Source organism: Tachypleus tridentatus, chromosome 10 (genome assembly GCF_004210375.1).
Source record: "Tachypleus tridentatus isolate NWPU-2018 chromosome 10, ASM421037v1, whole genome shotgun sequence".
NCBI classification, from domain to species: domain Eukaryota; kingdom Metazoa; phylum Arthropoda; class Merostomata; order Xiphosura; family Limulidae; genus Tachypleus; species Tachypleus tridentatus.
The window spans coordinates 131,450,961-131,468,526 of NC_134834.1; the positions used below are offsets into that span (position 1 = coordinate 131,450,961).

General features: G+C 37.3%; 1 protein-coding gene across 1 annotated transcript; it reads right to left on the bottom strand.

The window, feature by feature from the left end:
* Positions 1-7,676: 7,676 nt before the first annotated feature.
* On the bottom strand, positions 7,677-15,639 carry LOC143228218 (uncharacterized). Its single transcript, XM_076459521.1, has 3 exons — positions 15,448-15,639; positions 10,848-11,107; positions 7,677-9,127 (listed from the first exon to the last, which is right to left on the bottom strand). The coding sequence occupies exons 1-3, from the start codon at positions 15,467-15,469 to the stop codon at positions 8,867-8,869; spliced, it is 543 nt and encodes a 180-aa protein (XP_076315636.1). The 5' UTR covers positions 15,470-15,639; the 3' UTR covers positions 7,677-8,866.
* Between the last annotated feature and the right edge of the window lie 1,927 nt (positions 15,640-17,566).

The window sequence follows — 17,566 nt, forward strand, 5'->3', positions numbered from 1 at the left end:
AGTAATGCTGTTTAATCATTTAAAAAGTGCTAATAAAATGTACAGTTTCTGGTATTAACACGTTTAAAGGTTTCCTGGATTGGTCTGTCGTACAAGGATTAAAATATTCTCGTCATCGATTTTTTATTTATGTAAAAACGCCTGGTTTGGGTTGATAATTTTTTTTTACGTAGAGGAGCGAACCTTCTTCGGTCATCGTCAGGTTCACAAAGAAAGAAAGAGGTAACCTACCGATAGCTGACCACATGTTTTAAGGGGGGTTGTGTAATTGAGTGTAGGAATGTAGAGGGCGGGCTTAGATGTTTGAATATATAATTTTATATTATTTATTATATTATTATTATATATTATATTATTATTATTATTTATTTATTTATTTAATATAGATATGAAGGTGTTCCTTTGTATTGGTTTATTTTGGGCTTAAGTTGTTGTATAAGTAAGGGTTTTTTAACTTTGCGTTTGTTAAGGCGTGCGCTTCGTAATCTGAGGGTCGCGGGTTCGCGCCCGAGTCGCGCCAAAACATGCTCGCCCTCCCAGCCGTGGGGGCGTTATTATGTGACGGTCAATCCCACTATTCGTTGGTAAAAGAGTAGCCCAAGAGTTGGCGGTGGGTGGTGATGACTAGCTGCCTTCCCTCTAGTCTTACACTGCTAAATTAGGGACGGCTAGCACAGATAGCCCTCGAGTAGCTTTGTGCGAAATTCCAAAACAAACAAACAAACAAAGCGTTTGTTTATGTTTGTTTCTTTATTTAGTATTTGAGTGTTTTCTTGGGTGTGTTGTGTTTATTTGACTTGCAGTATTCGAAAACATGTGAAAGTGACTTTTTGTGTTCTTTGAATCTGGTTTCCATTTTTCTACTTGTTTCTCCAATATAGAAGTCGTGGCAGTTATCACATTGTATTTTATAAATAATGTTGGTGTGGTGTTTGTCAGCGTAGTTTTACATAGTATACACCCTAGTTTTGTGCCTGGTTTTTGAATAAATTTGATATTAACTGGAATGTCATATTTTGTTACTAGTTTTTTGCCAAATGTTGGTTATTTTTTCGGTTGATGTCGGGAATGTATGGTATGCAGCAGTATGTGGTTTCGAGATTTTTTGAAGTCACCAAATTACGTTATCCAAATGAAATCGTAAATTTTCACTGTCAAATGAATGAGTGAAACAATAATGAAGATTCCTTCATGTTTTTAAAACTACTAACGTATTTATAATATTATGTGAATATACTTCCGATACAGATACAAAAATGCTTAATACTATAAATGCTCAACACGACTGAATTTTAAATGGTAAGAATTCTCACAATTACTTCATAAGTCACAAATAAATTGGTGAGTATCGTATTACAGTAAGAAGCCCGATCACGTGGAAATTGAGGTGAATCCAGCTTTGTGAAAAAAACAAAAACAAAACAGAATAAAGCAGAAAATATTTAAAAATAATTGAAAACTATAAAAATAAAAACCCACAACGAATAACATCACTGATAATCTAGCTTTGAAATAAATCAAAATACGTTCAAACAAATCTTATTTCTTTTTGTAGTATATATACATAAACCGCACCAACACACCAGCACCATCACGAGTATCCAAACAAATTTAGGTTTAAGTTTTAGGTTTGTATTCTAAACTGTATTAAAAGTAATTACGCTTTTGAAGATGATTAGACTGGCTGCATTCTTGATGATGCATTTTTTGTGTGTGTGTATAATGTCTATTTCAAAACTCGAGAGTATTCTTTTGCGACGTAATAAACCAATTAAAGGTAATGAAGTTTAGCAGGTACGATAAGTTAAAAGTTTGTCGTGGCAAATGTTTTGAATAACACTCATACTTTTTTCATTGAATATATCGTTATGTTTATTGTGTTCAGATGCTAGAACATTTTATGAATTAAAAACTAAGTGTAAATCTGTAAATGTTTAATGTAAAGTGATCTGGATAAAAAATACTTTTTCTTTATATCTCATGCTATCATACTCGACAAAGGTAACGGTGCAACCATATCGAAAACTAAGATCATTGTTGCTGAAATATTTTTGTCAGTCATTAACCTGTTTGTACGATTTACAACGGGAAGATGTCTGCTTCATTAACTGAAACAAAGTATGAAAAGAAAAGTATCAAGTAATTGGTTTGTTTCGAATTTCGCGCAAAGCTACACGAGGGCTATCTGCGCTAGCCGTCCCTAATTTAACATTGTAAAACTAGAGGGAAAACAGCTAGTTATCATTTCCCACCGCCAACTTTTAAGCTACTCTTTTACCAACGAATAGTGGGATTGGCCGTAACATTATAACGCCCCCACAGCTGAAAGGGCGAGCATGTTTGGTGTGACCGGGACTCGAACCCGCGACCCTCGAGTGCCGTAACCACCTAGTCATGCCGGGCCTGTATCAAGTAATATCAATCAAATGTAAATTGATTGGACACATATAATTCGTATAATTCATATATATGATCGATTGGATACATATGTCGTTGAATTTGTGTATCTGTAACAAAATAATATGAAATCTACGATGAAAGGAGTTTTAAAAGATCAATATCAGTCTGAAGAAATTATTTTTAAACTGAAAGGATCAACAGTTGTATATTTCTTAGAAATCGGGTCAACTCTCCCGAGGCTCGGTATAGCCAGGTGATTAGGGCGCTCGACTTGTAATCTAAAGGTCGATTCCCGTCCCACCAAACATGCTTGTTTTTTCAGTCGTGGGGGCGTTATAATATGACGATTAATCCCACTATTCGTTGGTAAAAGAGTAGCTCAAGAGTTGGCGGTGGGTGGTGATGACTATCTGCCTTTTCCCTTGTCTTACAATGCTAAATTAGGGATGGTTAGCACAGACAACCCTCGTGTAGCTTTGCGGAAAATACAAAAACAAATAACTCTCCCGGAGATAATCTAACACTCGCGACTTTCAGCCTTTCCAAGAATAAACAAAATAGCACAGATATATCATCTAGATCTCCTCTAGAGAATAAATTACGTAGTATTGGATAGTATGTCTTATTTCTTAATTGCTTCTGTTGTAAAGGCACAGAAAATGGCCATTTTTCCTTTCAAACTTTGCTTTTGTGACCTGGATAACGAAATTTAGAAATTAACCTATTTTCTACGTGAAAAGGGGCAAACTTTTACATTTTCATTTACATACGGTCCGAATAAAACAACATATGAATCAAGATTTACATGTATTTACAACAAAGTTATTCAAAAATGAACAAAAATGTTTAGAAGTGGGTAGTTTTTTGAGACTTGCGACTGTAATGTAAATCCCTTTCACGTATCAGACCCCAAATATAGTCTCCCATTATGTCTTCGTTATACGTTCCTTGGTAGCGGCATTCAAAGTCCCATATATCTTAATGGAAGCGCTCTCCTTTCTCCTCTGAGTATGCTCCCATGTTCTCCTTGAATTTATCAAGATGAGCGTCGAGGATATGGGCTTTCAGGGACATCCTGCAGCCCACTTTGCCGTAGTTCTTCACCAGAGCCTCAACCAGTTCCACAAAACTTTCCGCCTTGTGATTGCCCAAGAAGCCCCGAACCACTGCGACAAAGCTGTCCCAAGCTTTATTTCCTTTCTACTGAACTTTTTGGTGAATTATGTGCACTCCAGGATCTTCTTTATTTGTGGTCCAACGAAGACACCAGCTTTAACCTTTGCTTCAGAGAGATTAGAGAAGAAGTCTCGAAGGTACTTGAAGGCTGCAGACTCCTTATCAAAAGCTGTGACAAATTGTTTCATAAGACCCAATTTTATGTGCAATGGTAGGAACAACACCTTCTGGAGGTCCACCAGTGGCTCACACTTGACATTGTGCCTCCCCACAGAGAACTCGGTCCGTTGTGGCCAGTACGTCCTGTTGTAGTGCGCTGCGGTGTCCCTGCTGTCTCAAAGGCAAAGATAACAGGAAAACTTGGTAAAGGCTCCTTGGAGACCCATCAGGAATGCCACCATTTTGAAGTATCCGATAACCTTCCAACCATACTCATCGTACTTCAAGGCTTCTAGCAAGGTCTTGACGTTATTATATTCCTCTTTGAGGTGCACCGAATGAGCCAGGGGAAGAGACGGATACTTATTCCCGTTATGGAGCAGCACAGCTTTGAGGCTTCTGGATGAGCTATCAATGAAGAGGCACCACTCGTTCGGGTTACAGGCAATTCTAATTGTGTCGCACAGACCGTATACATTGTGGTAGAAGCAGAGCCCATCTTGATGAGTGTAGAGGCATGAAAAATGTCGGTGACACTTCCTCTGATTTGTGACTTACACACTCCCATCTAAAAAATGAGCCTAGATTTCAAAAGATCGGTATTCGACTTTATTAGACCAAGATCTCTGATCAAGTCATTGAGGTCTCTTTGGTTGGGGTAGTATGGGTTTCTCTGAAATTGTAATCTGGATCTTCAACGTTTACCTCCTCTCCTACAACATTTTAGAAAGTTCTTGAAAATTATTGTAAGTTCGAGAAAATTCTCTATCAGTTACTCAGCACTGAATCTGCCTGGAATGTTCTGGAAAATGGGTAAATTTGAAAATTTCATTACCCAGGTCACAAAAGCAAAGTTGGAAGAGAAAAATAGGTCTCTTCCCTTGCATAAGCAATTGGGAAATAACACTTTCTGCCCAAGAACAAGAAAATTGTTTGTTTGTTTTTTGGATTTCGCACAAAGCTACTCGAGGGCTATCTGTGCTAGCCGTCCCTAATTTAGCAGTGTAAGACTAGAGGGAAGGCAGCTAGTCATCACCACCCACCGCCAACTCTTGGGCTACTCTTTTACCAACGAATAGTGGGATTGACCGTCATGTTATAACGCCCTTACAACTGGGAGGGCGAGCATGTTTGGCGCGACCGAGATGCGAACCCGCGACCCTCAGATTACGAGTCACACGTCTTAACACGCTTGACCATGCCGGGCCGAACAAGAAAAAGTAAAAAAGTTTGTTACATAGTGTTTTTACAAGTTTAAGGAATTTGTCTACTAACACTTTCTTGGGAGAGTTCAGAAACACCAAAAGTGAAAATGACGCTTGATTATACAAAATTTACCCAAGAATAAAGTCACCATTTGTTCTATGTATGTGTTAAATCCGAGTATTTCAATATATATGAAAATTTTGGTAAAAGTAAAATGCTAATCTTACTAAATTTAAAAAAAAAACAAGCACCCGGTATGTTTCACATACCTTAACAGTATATTATCTTACTGCGTACCTATTGTGTATTTTACCATTTCGATTAAATCACTTGTCAAAATTCTGAGGACGTATGAAACAGTGGAACGTTAAAGAAATTAAATAAAAAAATGTGATGTGGTAAACTGTACTCATGTGTGTGTTTCTTTTAGCAAAGCCATATCGGGCTATCTGCTCTGAATTGTATTCATAGAATCTCAAAACAATCCAGATTTTTATTAATGAGTTGATATATCACTTTTTAAGAATTGTTTTTTTATATACCTGATATGATGACGGAGAAATGCTGTGTTATAAGATAATACGGTAATGTTTGTTTTGTTATTAATCTGTATTTGTTGTTTGGATTTTATAAGTTTTGTACACAAAATATAAAAAGTTGAAGATTTCATTGAATTGAAATTATTTATAACGTGCTTGACTTCATTTGTCCATTCAAAACTTTGATAAAAGATGAAAAATGATTTGAACGTGCTTTTTCATTTTGTATAATTTGATTAATATATTAGTTGTTTCAAATAGAGTTAGAGATAGCATTGGACGTGGGGGTAGCTACTGCAATCACTAAGTTACGGCTGGCAACGTGTGAAGTTTACTGACCTGTACTCAATATACAAGTTTTCGTTTTCAATTTTATTAATTATTTTCATTCGAAAAGAAAACAATTGAAGGTACTGCAACAGCTGAAACTGGATGACTTGTTATTAGTCTGAAAAATACAACGATTATATACTTTTAAAAATGATGTCACCAATTTCTGAGGTGAGTTTGTTCTCTTTCAAACATAGGTAGAGATTTGTACCGACAGGTGAAATCAACCACCGTCCAATTCCCTGCACAAAGCTTAATGTTCATAGTTTAATCTTTGCATTTTGTTTTATTTCAACAATATTGAAGTTTTCTTATGTTGATGATGACATTGTTTTACAACGTTTATGTTGGGACCAGTCTTTACAATACAATTATCATGTGGTCACAAAACACCCTCTGCTGGTTTTTCTTTACTTGAACCTGAAAGAATGTTGTATCTTTTTATGTTTGCAATTAAGATTTTACGTCGTGTATTAGCTCCAACTGAAACATGAAAGACACGCTACATGGCCAAAAGTATGTGGACACTCCCTTTTAATTAGTGGTTTCGAATATTTCAGCCATATCCATTGCTAACAGGTGCATAAAATGAAGCATACTCCATAGACAAACATTGGCAGCAGAATGGGTCGTGCTGAAGAGCTCAATGACTTTAAACGTGGCACTGGCATAGTATTCCACCTTTCCAACAACTCAGTTCTTCAAGTTTCTGCCCTCCCAGAGATGATCGGTCAAATGTAAGTACTGTTATTGTGAAGTGAAAACGTCTAGGAGCAACAACACCTCAACCACGAAAGCTCACAGAACGGTAGCAACGAGTGCTGAAGCACGTAAAAACCGTCTGTCCACAGTTGCAACACTCACTACTGAGTTCCAAACTGCCTCTGGAAGTGACGTCAGCCTAAGAACCGTTTGTCGGGAACTTCATGAAATGGGCTTCCACGGCCGAGCAGCCCACACAAGCCTAAGATCACCATGAACAGTGTCAACAGTCAGCTAGAGTGGCGTAAAGCACATCTCTATTGGACTCAAGAGCAGTGAAAACACGTTCTCTGGAGTGATAAATTACGCTTTACTATCTGTTAGTCTGATGGACAAATCTGGGTTTGGTGGATGCCAGGAGAACACTGCCTGCTTGAATGCATAGTTCCAAATGTAAATTTTTGTGGAGGAGGAACAATGGTCTGAAGCTGTTTTTTTATGGTTTGGGCTAGGCTCGATACTCATGGTGGAAAAATCGCAGCTAGCCCATTGTGTGGCTTTGCTCTTAATTCAAAACAAATATCATCATATAGATCTTGAAAAACACTGATAATGAGAAATTTTAGAATTCGTATGCCCTTAAAATGTAATATTGGCTTGAAAAAATTATTGATTTTTGTTTGACACATGTATGAATATTGTTAATTTCACTATATAAATCAAGTTTTCCAAAATCTTACCAGTATACTGTTGGCTCCGATAATCTCATTTGAAAGCATAAATATATGTGTTGTAGGCATGTCAATTTAATAACTGACTACAAATAAATAACTTCAGGTGTAAAGTGCCTTAAGTAGTGAAATATGCATTTAGTTACTTACACTCAAAATAAGAACTAGTCAAGGCGACGACTTTTGAATAGTAAATCAGGTAGTCAAGCGGTGCCAAAAAAGACTCTCCAAGTACTCGCTAAAATCGATGACTACCTAATATGACTATTAAATATTAGTCATTTTTACTATTGTGTAGTCGGAAAATAGTCAAGTGATGGTGGCAATGATACCTGGAAGGTAATAAATTTGACTGCTCTATGATAGTCGTTATGACTTTCGTTAGACAGTCACTCTGGCCAATGCTGACTACCTGACAATAGTCGCACTGCCTACCTGCAAACCACTACAGAGTAGTCATAACATAGTCAGTGTGACCCTATTCGTCAAAGGAGCGGTTGTCATTATGACCATCCATTAACAATGGACTGTTGTCATTATGACTATCCAACGACCATGGAAGATAAGTCATGTTGACCCGGTCAGGACCACCTCTGCGATGCCACTGTTAGGCAAAGAGACCATCTTCAGTCAGTTGTGGTCAACAGAACCATCACTGAGCAGTCAACCCCGCAGCCATCTGATGATTCAACCTAAGTCCCAGTAACCTGCCACCATCCTGAAAAATATAAAATACATTTTAGCAGCACCATTTTTATTCCAAACTGAACATAAGTGTACATCAATATACATGTATCAAAGTAAAATTCAAAATGCAGCAACAATTTGAAAATAAAGAACTGAACTTTACACTTGGTTTTTGAAAATTCACCCTGGATCAAATACACATGACAAGTTACTATTACCAGATCTAATATAACCTTATGGCTTTGAACACTTTCCTCTTCCTTTACCTTTGGACATTTTGACAGATTTACCGCTGCTATGTTTTTTGACATTCAAGAGATGAAGCAACTGAAGAACACATCTGTCTGCATCTTTTTCAGATTTGGTAATTTTCCTGGACTCATCATAGAGCTTCAAAACAACTCTTTCAACAAAGTTGAAAGTTTTCTTGAGTTTTATTGGAAATGCAAAGTTGAAGATATAAAAACTCCCTACATACATAGTGAATACTTCCACAAAATCTTCAGTGGCACGAATATCAAAGCCATCAAAATATAGTTTGAATTCCTGATCACAAAACTGGGAAATTGAACCACATTGAATGTATATATCACTCTCACCAGGTTCCCTAACTTCAGTACCAAAGGGATACCAAAAATGGCAATACTAGATGTAACATCAGGCATGTGTGAGGGCTGTTTCATAAGAAATGCTAACAATGGATTATTTTCTGGTGATATGTTTCTGTCCTGCAGGTGAGAATTTACTTATATTGAGAGAGAAAGTTGGACACTCTTTTTTCTGCATCATTTCCTAGCCGCTTAAATTCATTCAATAGTTGTATTGATGATGCCACAAGGAAAGGATAATGCTCTATAAGTTCATTGACAGGAGTGTTGTCAATGTTTCCTACGATCATGCAGAGTTTTGTCCATAAGCAAGTCCACTTTACAAAGATCACCCTTTTTTTCTGCAATGCAGACGAGTTTTCATCCATTCCTTGTGTTTTTCGATGGAAGTTTCATCCTCCCCAACTGGCTTTTCACACAAGTATTGCTTTAATCCATACAGCCTCTGTTCTGAGATGTGGTTTGGAGATGGGGATTCATCTGTTGCAGCTTTCATCTTTTTCTTTCTTTCTTGGACTATAGGCAATGATGAATCTATTCGCTGTCTATTAATTTGGAATTTCTGACGAAGCTTCATCCTCCACAGCTCCTGCAATTAGGATTGACAGAATTATTTCTATTGAGAATGAATAACAAAACTGCCCTGGCATAACTATACTTACTTTAAACAGTATTTCTTTTAAACCACTTTTGGCATTTTTCAGGTTTAATCTGAAAAACTGAAAGTTATACACATACTTTGTTTGTTTGTTTTTGAATTTCGCACAAAGCTACTCGAGGACTATCTGTGCTAGCCGTCCCTAATTTAGCAGTGTAAGACTAGAAGGAAGGTAGCTAGTCATCACCACCCACCGCCAACTCTTGGGCTACTCTTTTACCAACGAATAGTGGGATTGACCGTCATGTTATAACGCCCTTACAACTGGGAGGGCGAGCATGTTTGACGCGACAGGTATCCGAACCCGCGACCCTCAGATTACGAGTCGCACGCCTTAACACGCTTGGCCATGCCGGGCCCTATACACATACTGGTTAATAAATCAGTTGTACAAGTTCATCTTGACATGTATTCTCTTTAGCGTCACATTAGTTGAGTTTCATTAGTTGAGTCATGTTACATCGTATACAAACAAAACAAATATTTCAAAGTATCAAAATAGTATTTTCCACAGCCCATCCTTGGTAGATATATGTACTTGTGTGTGTTTTAAAAAATATAACTTTCCACAAAATTTTCACTTGTTTCTTCACCGATATTATGCAACACAACAAATGCCATTTAATTTATTTTGTAACTAATGAACATATTTCTTGCAGAATACATTTACAACCTTACAAGTGGTGATATGATCATTCCTGTTATGCACTTTAGGACGAATTTTATTGGGCTCATAAAGTCAAATGTATAGATAAAAGAATATATTTGTGATGAAAATATATTTCACAACAAACATAACATAATGCATATGTGGATAGTACTTACACGAACACCTTGGGGTGTTAGATTTGGGGCATCTGACAGCTGAGGGTAGCGCTTACATATTTCATCCACTACTTAGTCATACTGCCTTGAGGTGGGATATCTGGAAAATAGAGGTTGGGCAGGCTATCAAATATAGATGAAGACATCTGAAGAGATATAATTAAACGCTTGTAATCAGAAATGGTACACATGGTATTCATTGCACAGCACTTAAAAGGTATAGTTGGAAACCTCAGTGTAGGCTGCATCCAGTAAATGGAAGCGACCTTCTTTCTCAACAGGCTTCCCTTGCGACACCAGCAAAACAGTAGATCTAGGCAGACTTGACAAATTTTCCAGCTTAAAGGATACTGGCCAAGGCTTGAATGCTAAGATGCTGATCAAAGCAAATATCAAATAGTTCAAAACACTTACAAATTGGGGTTGACTGATTGCAATGAAATACTAACTAAGGCCTAATTGTCTCAAGTGAAAGATGAAACTATTTCTCCAACAGATTGAAAAATCTGTTTGACATTCATTAGGACATATCCTACCATGATGATATGGACTGAATTTGTTCAGTACTTTGACCGGGTGAAGATGCACTCTGCTTGCTTGAAAGCACTTCAGGGTTCGGTGGATTCTGGTCAAAAATAAATTTTAACGGGTCTAAATTTGTAATAAAAAATAACAACAATAATTGTGCTATGTTGAATAATGTATATTGAACAATTTTACTTCTTTTCTTCGGAATAAAGTTTTCGCAGAGTGATTTCCAATGACTACATAAATGATTATAATCACTCAAATTTAAATGGGTCGCGCATTCTTACAAACGACTTACCACAACAGCTATCTCTTCGTCAGAGGCCCCAGCATTAGAAGCCAGAGAAACGCGCAACTTTGCTCGTGGTTTTGGAATGTCAGACCATTGAACATCCACCCAGTCCTGCCAGTTTTCCATGCAGACTTGAGCTGACAAGTTGGTAGCATCTACATCCAGATTTAGGTTGTCAGAAATCTTACTGGGCAACAATCCTAGGTCATCCACTGACTCCACAATTTTTATTTCATTGTGGTAGGAAAAAGCCATCTCTCTGGAATCTAAAGGTATGGTACTGATCAAAAATGAGTTATATGTATACACAGGCAGAACAGTTGTCATTGAAGAACAACTACAAAACACCAAAAAGATATATTAAATTTCCATAAATTTAACATTAACAGGACTGGTATAAATCAGCTAAATAAGTATTTTGGTTTTTTCCCTAACAAATAGTAGCCTTTAAAAGATGAAAGCAAATATAAAAAGTCTAATCTCAATACATGGTGATCATAGTGGTGATTTTGGTGCCAATATGCATGATACATATTAATATGACACAAGTTCTCTCTGTTTGAAAATTGTGATGAAATGTGTCACAAAAAGGCAGAAATAAATATACATAAAATATGTCAAATCTTTTAATGAAATATGTCACTGGAAGGTACACACCAAGTTACGTAAAATAGGTTAAAATTTACCATTGATTACCGAGTTCTGTATAAAATTTGTCATCATTCAGTCGCCACGAATGTAGTGATGTAGGATGATTATATTTTCACCTTTGTTCACATAACAAGGCAATCGATAATGATCATAAAGATCTGGAATGCTCAGGAGTTCTTAGCTTCTCATTGGCTCTACAATGTAAACATGAAGATGCCTGTAATAATCAACAGTTTGGTATCTTTGACAATACAAAAAAGATTTTCCCCAAAGAACAAAGCAACAGATCAATGAAGAAAATTGAAGACTGTCGAATTCATAGCTACTAACAACCATTGTCCCTGTGTTGTATGTGAGGACTGTACAACCTGATGCTTTAGTGACAAAATTGCCTTCCCCAACAAATGCACAGACAAGATTTCGCTCTTCTCCGAGTTAATTCACAGGCAATCTGACAGGATTAGTCAGGTCAAAGGCATCTATTCCAAGAAATCCATTGCTTTCCAAATGTGAACAGAGTTTATACTGGTGTCTCATTGCCATTGTTTTGGCTAGATTCCTCCTGTTTTTGGTACGTCTTGCAACATCAACAAAAAACTATGTTTGGCCTCAAATCTCATGGTCCACACATTCCTCAGTGGACCAAATCTGCGGGTCATCTCTGGGTAATGCAAAGTAAAATGTCCCTTCGGCTTGAGAGTTATATTTGGAAATTATTTTTCATAAAGAGAATGGAACTGTTGTATTACATCATTTAAGAATTCAATGCTTGTATATGACATTGATGAACACATTATCACTTCTACCATATCCAGCAAAGCCAACAGAACTTCCCATTTGTTGTTGCTTTCTGGCACTGCATCACCCACCAGTAATGGAAATAACCTTAAGAGGCACCAAACTTGCAAAGTTTTTTGCTTAACGTGTACAGACCCTCTCAAAATAACAAGCTCAGGCCTATTGATTTTATCAGTTCCTTTGTAGTGGAACTACTTCACTCTGCCTGCAAGGTACTGAAGGCTGAAGTATCCAGACAAGACATACTGATCTATGAGTAAAACTAAAATTTCTGACACCAACTCAAATTCAAAAAGATCATGTAATATATCAGGTGGTAGAGAATTTGCCACATGAAATTGCTGCAGAACGTTCAGGAGCGATCTCTTTTTAACCCCATATGTACTTGACAAAGTCGGTTCACTTTCGACCATTGCAACTTCTAATTACAGAATGCAATAGATCTGCAAATGGCTCTGGACATTTTGAAATATCAGTCAACTTTCTTAAATCATCCCGAGTTACCATGCAGAATCTACATGATTTGAGAGCAGAAAATGATTCAAGAAACCCTCCAATAGCATGGCTTCCCAAATTATCTGTAACAACAACAAGAGGTGCACCTCTATATTTGAATGTTCCCTCTGGTTTGACAATGTCAATACCAATGTTTTCAAGAACAGATAGTTCTTCAATCAAAGGTTTCATCACTGTATTTAGCCCATGTTTTTTTTTACATTTTGGCTCTTCAACAAGATTGCTAAGAATATACAATGAAGCTGAGATCTCAAAGCAGGTTCAATATTACCTAACTGATAGTAGAAAGCAGCACATTTGTAAGCAGGAGCTCGTATTCCAGCCTGGTTCACAGCTGTAAACTCATTAAAATAGATAATGATTTGAAGGACAAGGGGAGTTTCTTGCCAGAATGGATCGTTTTTGAAATGTTCACCATCAACGACATCTCTAAGACAATCATCAGCTGACTGGCGAGGATAAACAGCCTGGCTAAAATATCATCATGTTTAAGCAAACACTTCAGAGTATCTAATAAAGAAACATACTGCAGTGTGTCGTGTTTCCCATCACCAGCAATTCCCAGGTCATACTCAACAGGTTGTACAAATGTCAAATTATCTTCATTGTAAGACTGGAAATTATTGTGGTCAGTGAAATTTTCAATCATGGAATGAAAGTCAAGACTTTCTTTCTTGCAAGCTTTCATCACTGTAACTATACTATTTCTAGGAACGCCCTCACTGATCAATGTTCTTTTTATGGTTTGGAATAAATGTTCATCTTTGCTAGCCATAATAGAACAGGACAAATTAAAAAAATATATTTGTAGTTTTGTAAGTAATGTTTTCATTTTCACGCAGCTGCAGAATTGTTTTAACTAAGGTTCTTCGCTTGTCTGTGACAACCATCTCCTTATTACCATCAACTGCCTCATCACTGTCAGAGTTTTTATACCTCTGTTCCATAAAGTATTCGGCACATTCACCACCAGCTTCATTATCATGCATACTGGTAGTAGCAAACCATCCATGCTTTTTATTTATACGACTTTTCAAACATCTGATGCTTTTGAATGGTCTTTCACATCCATTAACCCCACATGGGACAACAAATCCAGGCTTATGCTCATGAATCAAAGAAAAATGTGAAAGAAGCTTGTTAAAATGCCTAACCTTATAATTACATTTAATGCAAGGGAAAATATTGAAAACTTCTGACTGTTCTGCCATGTTTAACTCCAAAGTTTACCAAACTTCACAGTGTCTATTAATAAATATCATGCAAGACATGCATCCAAATGTCATGGATTTTCATTCTGGAACGTAAAATGTATCATTTATTTAACTAAATTTAATGATAAATTTCAACAATAACAACTAGCAAATGTCGGTCGCCCGCGAACTGATGGTGTATTTTCGGACTTGTCCTCAATCTAGCGAATAAAAACGTTCTTCAAAATGCAAATTCTTGCCACAACACCCCCGGGGATGGCCAAAAACATTGGCCAGACCTCAACCTAACTAAGATATTCACCAAATTGGACAGATATCCGAAAGGAATTGTGGACTGTAGAGTGAACACAAGGAAATCTCTGCAGACGCATACGCATGCTGATGCGTGATCCATAGTATCCCCCGATTTTCGTAAGGGTATACAATTTTTTTATTATTTTAACTACAAAACTCGGTTGCTCATGACTCGATGCAATATCTCCCGGATCCTACATTTCTCTCACCGGTATGGATGTGGTATGGATTATGGGAGGGACCCAAAGTCTGAGAAAGTTCCCTGGGAGCAAAGAAGGGAGAGGGGTTGGGGAAATATTTTGCAGGATCACAGGCCTTCTATTCATAGTATACGGCCTGGTGCTGACTCCTATCTCGCACCATTCAATTTCAAAGTATAGAGTTTAAAAAATTAAATACATTTTGTACCTAAAGAGATTTTTAGATAGTTTGTAATATTAAATTAAAGAAACACGCATTAAACATAATATAGGTTTCACTTTTTCGCTATTTTCAAATTATTTGTCTTGCCACCCCCCATTCGTAACTACATTGTTGCCTGTGTCAATTGATCCCGCCATAATACACACGTCGCATAAAGTGTGTACGTTTCAGCATTTGTAGCTCTGCTGATTTATTAGAAATAAGGATTTATTATTTACGTATTATCGTATGTCATCTTTCATTATCAAAGGTCTATAAAATAATAACAGACGAGGTCCCTTTTAATGAGAATACAACTTTCATCTGTGTAACGGTAGCCGTAACAAATCTTTTCAGCAGCGGTGTAGTTAGCGCTAAATTTAACAGAGCAGCAACATGGATCATTGCGGGCTTTTTAATCTACCACAGGATGTGTATTCAAGATACCAAATATGTGCATTTGCGATGTCAAGACTGGGGAATGTTTTCGATTTCATACTTGCTTCAAAGCATTACCTAAATATAAATATTCCTACTCTACTACTACTAGACTACAGTAGTACAGACCTACACAATGTAACGGGCAACATTCCTTGTTTACACATAACGAGTTGTACAAAAAATACGGTTGGATTCACTTCAGCTAATCTAGAAAGTTAAACATTCGTATTATTATATTGTTTTATTGAAACATAGTATAGGAAAATAAGACATAAACGATTAATATTTACCTGGATTTCTACTTTCCGTCATCTGCGCGGTTGCATGGCAATTGTGCAATGTCAGTACAAGTTTCGGTCATATGTAAACGTCATACGTAAATTCTCCAATGTGCGACAAAATATTGCTGTGTGTGATTTCTCTCCCTCCCCGCCCCCTTTGGGTTTATAGTGTCATCCCTACCTTCGGCTGCCGCTAAGGAGTGGACCGTGCCATCTTCACTCCCCCTTGTGTATCTATTGTTGTGTGTGAGCCCCTAAATCCCCCCCTCGACCACCTTGAGGAATGTTCAACCTCTCTCCACAAATAACACCTACAGCCTTCCTTGCACAAGGAACTCCCGCCTTCTGATAAACTCGACCTGGTACACCCCTCTGGAAAAGAGATAGTCTTGCTCGCGCCTTATGTAGCTGCTTTCCATTTGTACTCGATTTGCGCTGCGAACCAGTAAACGAATCGGATGCATTTCCCGGACACGTAGTGTCAGCGCGAGTGTTAACTACCTTGGGAAAGCTTATTTCAGTCAAAACTTAGATCATTGTGGATTATGATAATAAATGTATTGATTATTGAATGTCATATTCGAATATTGTAACAGACGCACACAACAATATAAAAACACAATTGTCAAATAAAACAGTGAAGATATAGTAGTGGTCAATAAATAAGATTTATTTAGGTAGGATTTATTTTGTGTGAAAGAAATTTATTCCCCCCCTCTCAAATAAAAGTAAATAAATAAATTCTTGCAAAGTTTAACCCTGGTCACATTTCAATTATTGTATTTATGGAACAAAATGCATGTATAGAGTCATTTGCTTGAACTGTGCCTTAATGATATAAGAAATATCAAGAGTGTCAGTTCATGAGTTAGTGCTGCCTATGGTGTTGGTCTTCCTGAACACAAAGTAGTCCTTAAGATCCGCATAACAGTGCTGCTATGAAGTAGTCAAGGTGACTGGGAAGTGGTCAAACAAACTGGGGCATGGTCGTTCTGACTGGAAAGTAGTCAAACTGACCAACGGCCAAGCGTGTTAAGGCGTGCGACTCGTAATCTGAGGGTCGCGGGTTCGCATCACCGTCGCGCCAAACATGCTCGCCCCATTCAGCCGTGAGGGCGTTATAATGTGACGGTCAATCCCACTATTCGCTGGTAAAAGAGTAGCCCAAGAGTTAGCGGTGGGTGGTGATGACTAGCTGCCTTCCCTCTAGTCTTACACTGCTAAATTAGGGACGGCTAGCACAGATAGCCCTCGAGTAGCTTTGTGCGAACTTCAAAACAAACTGACTAATTACTTAAATTGACTAAGAGTCATTCAAACTGACTAGTAATAGATCATCGTTACTACTTAATAGTCAATTTCATATCCACGACTACAAATTGATAGTCATCTTGCTTGTTGATACATTTTAGATAGTCAATTTGACAGCAACCACGATATCTCTAAAGCAGAAAATAGACGTGATTATGCTCTGGTAGTCGAAATGAACAATTTTTATTTAGAGTGTATGTGAGTGTGAAATTACAACATGAAAAGAGAGAAGAGAATTAAATTATATTAACTTTTCGTTCAGAATCAACCAGGCTGTGATATTAGTTAGAAGTATAAAAATTTAGATTAGCAGACGGATAGGAGACATTGAGTTGATTGGAAGATCCAACGTAAATAGCTACTCTTCTCCGTGGTTATTATTCTAAATTTAGAGCACATTTTTGTTCTAGCTAGTTAGAGTAGTTGTTGTTGTTGTTTCGAATTAAGCACAAAGCTACACGATGGGCTCTTTGTGCTCTGCCCACCACGGGTATCGAAACCCGATTTTTAGCGTTGTAAGTCCGCAGACATACTGCTGAGCCACTGGGAGGCAATCAGAGTAGTAACTGCTCTAATACGAGGTTCTACAGAAATTATACTGCAGGGTTAATCTAAATTCTGACCTGAAAGAAGTGAAGAAATAGATTAGTCACATGCTCCAAAATAACATAAAACTTTGTTTCTGCATATTTGTGTATATGTCGTCTTCAAGGTGTATATGCTAGTAATGTGTTTCAAATGCATTTTCTGATGTAAAATGGAAAATTTACCAAATACTTACAGTACAGCATAAATGAAAATAAAATTGTATAAGGAA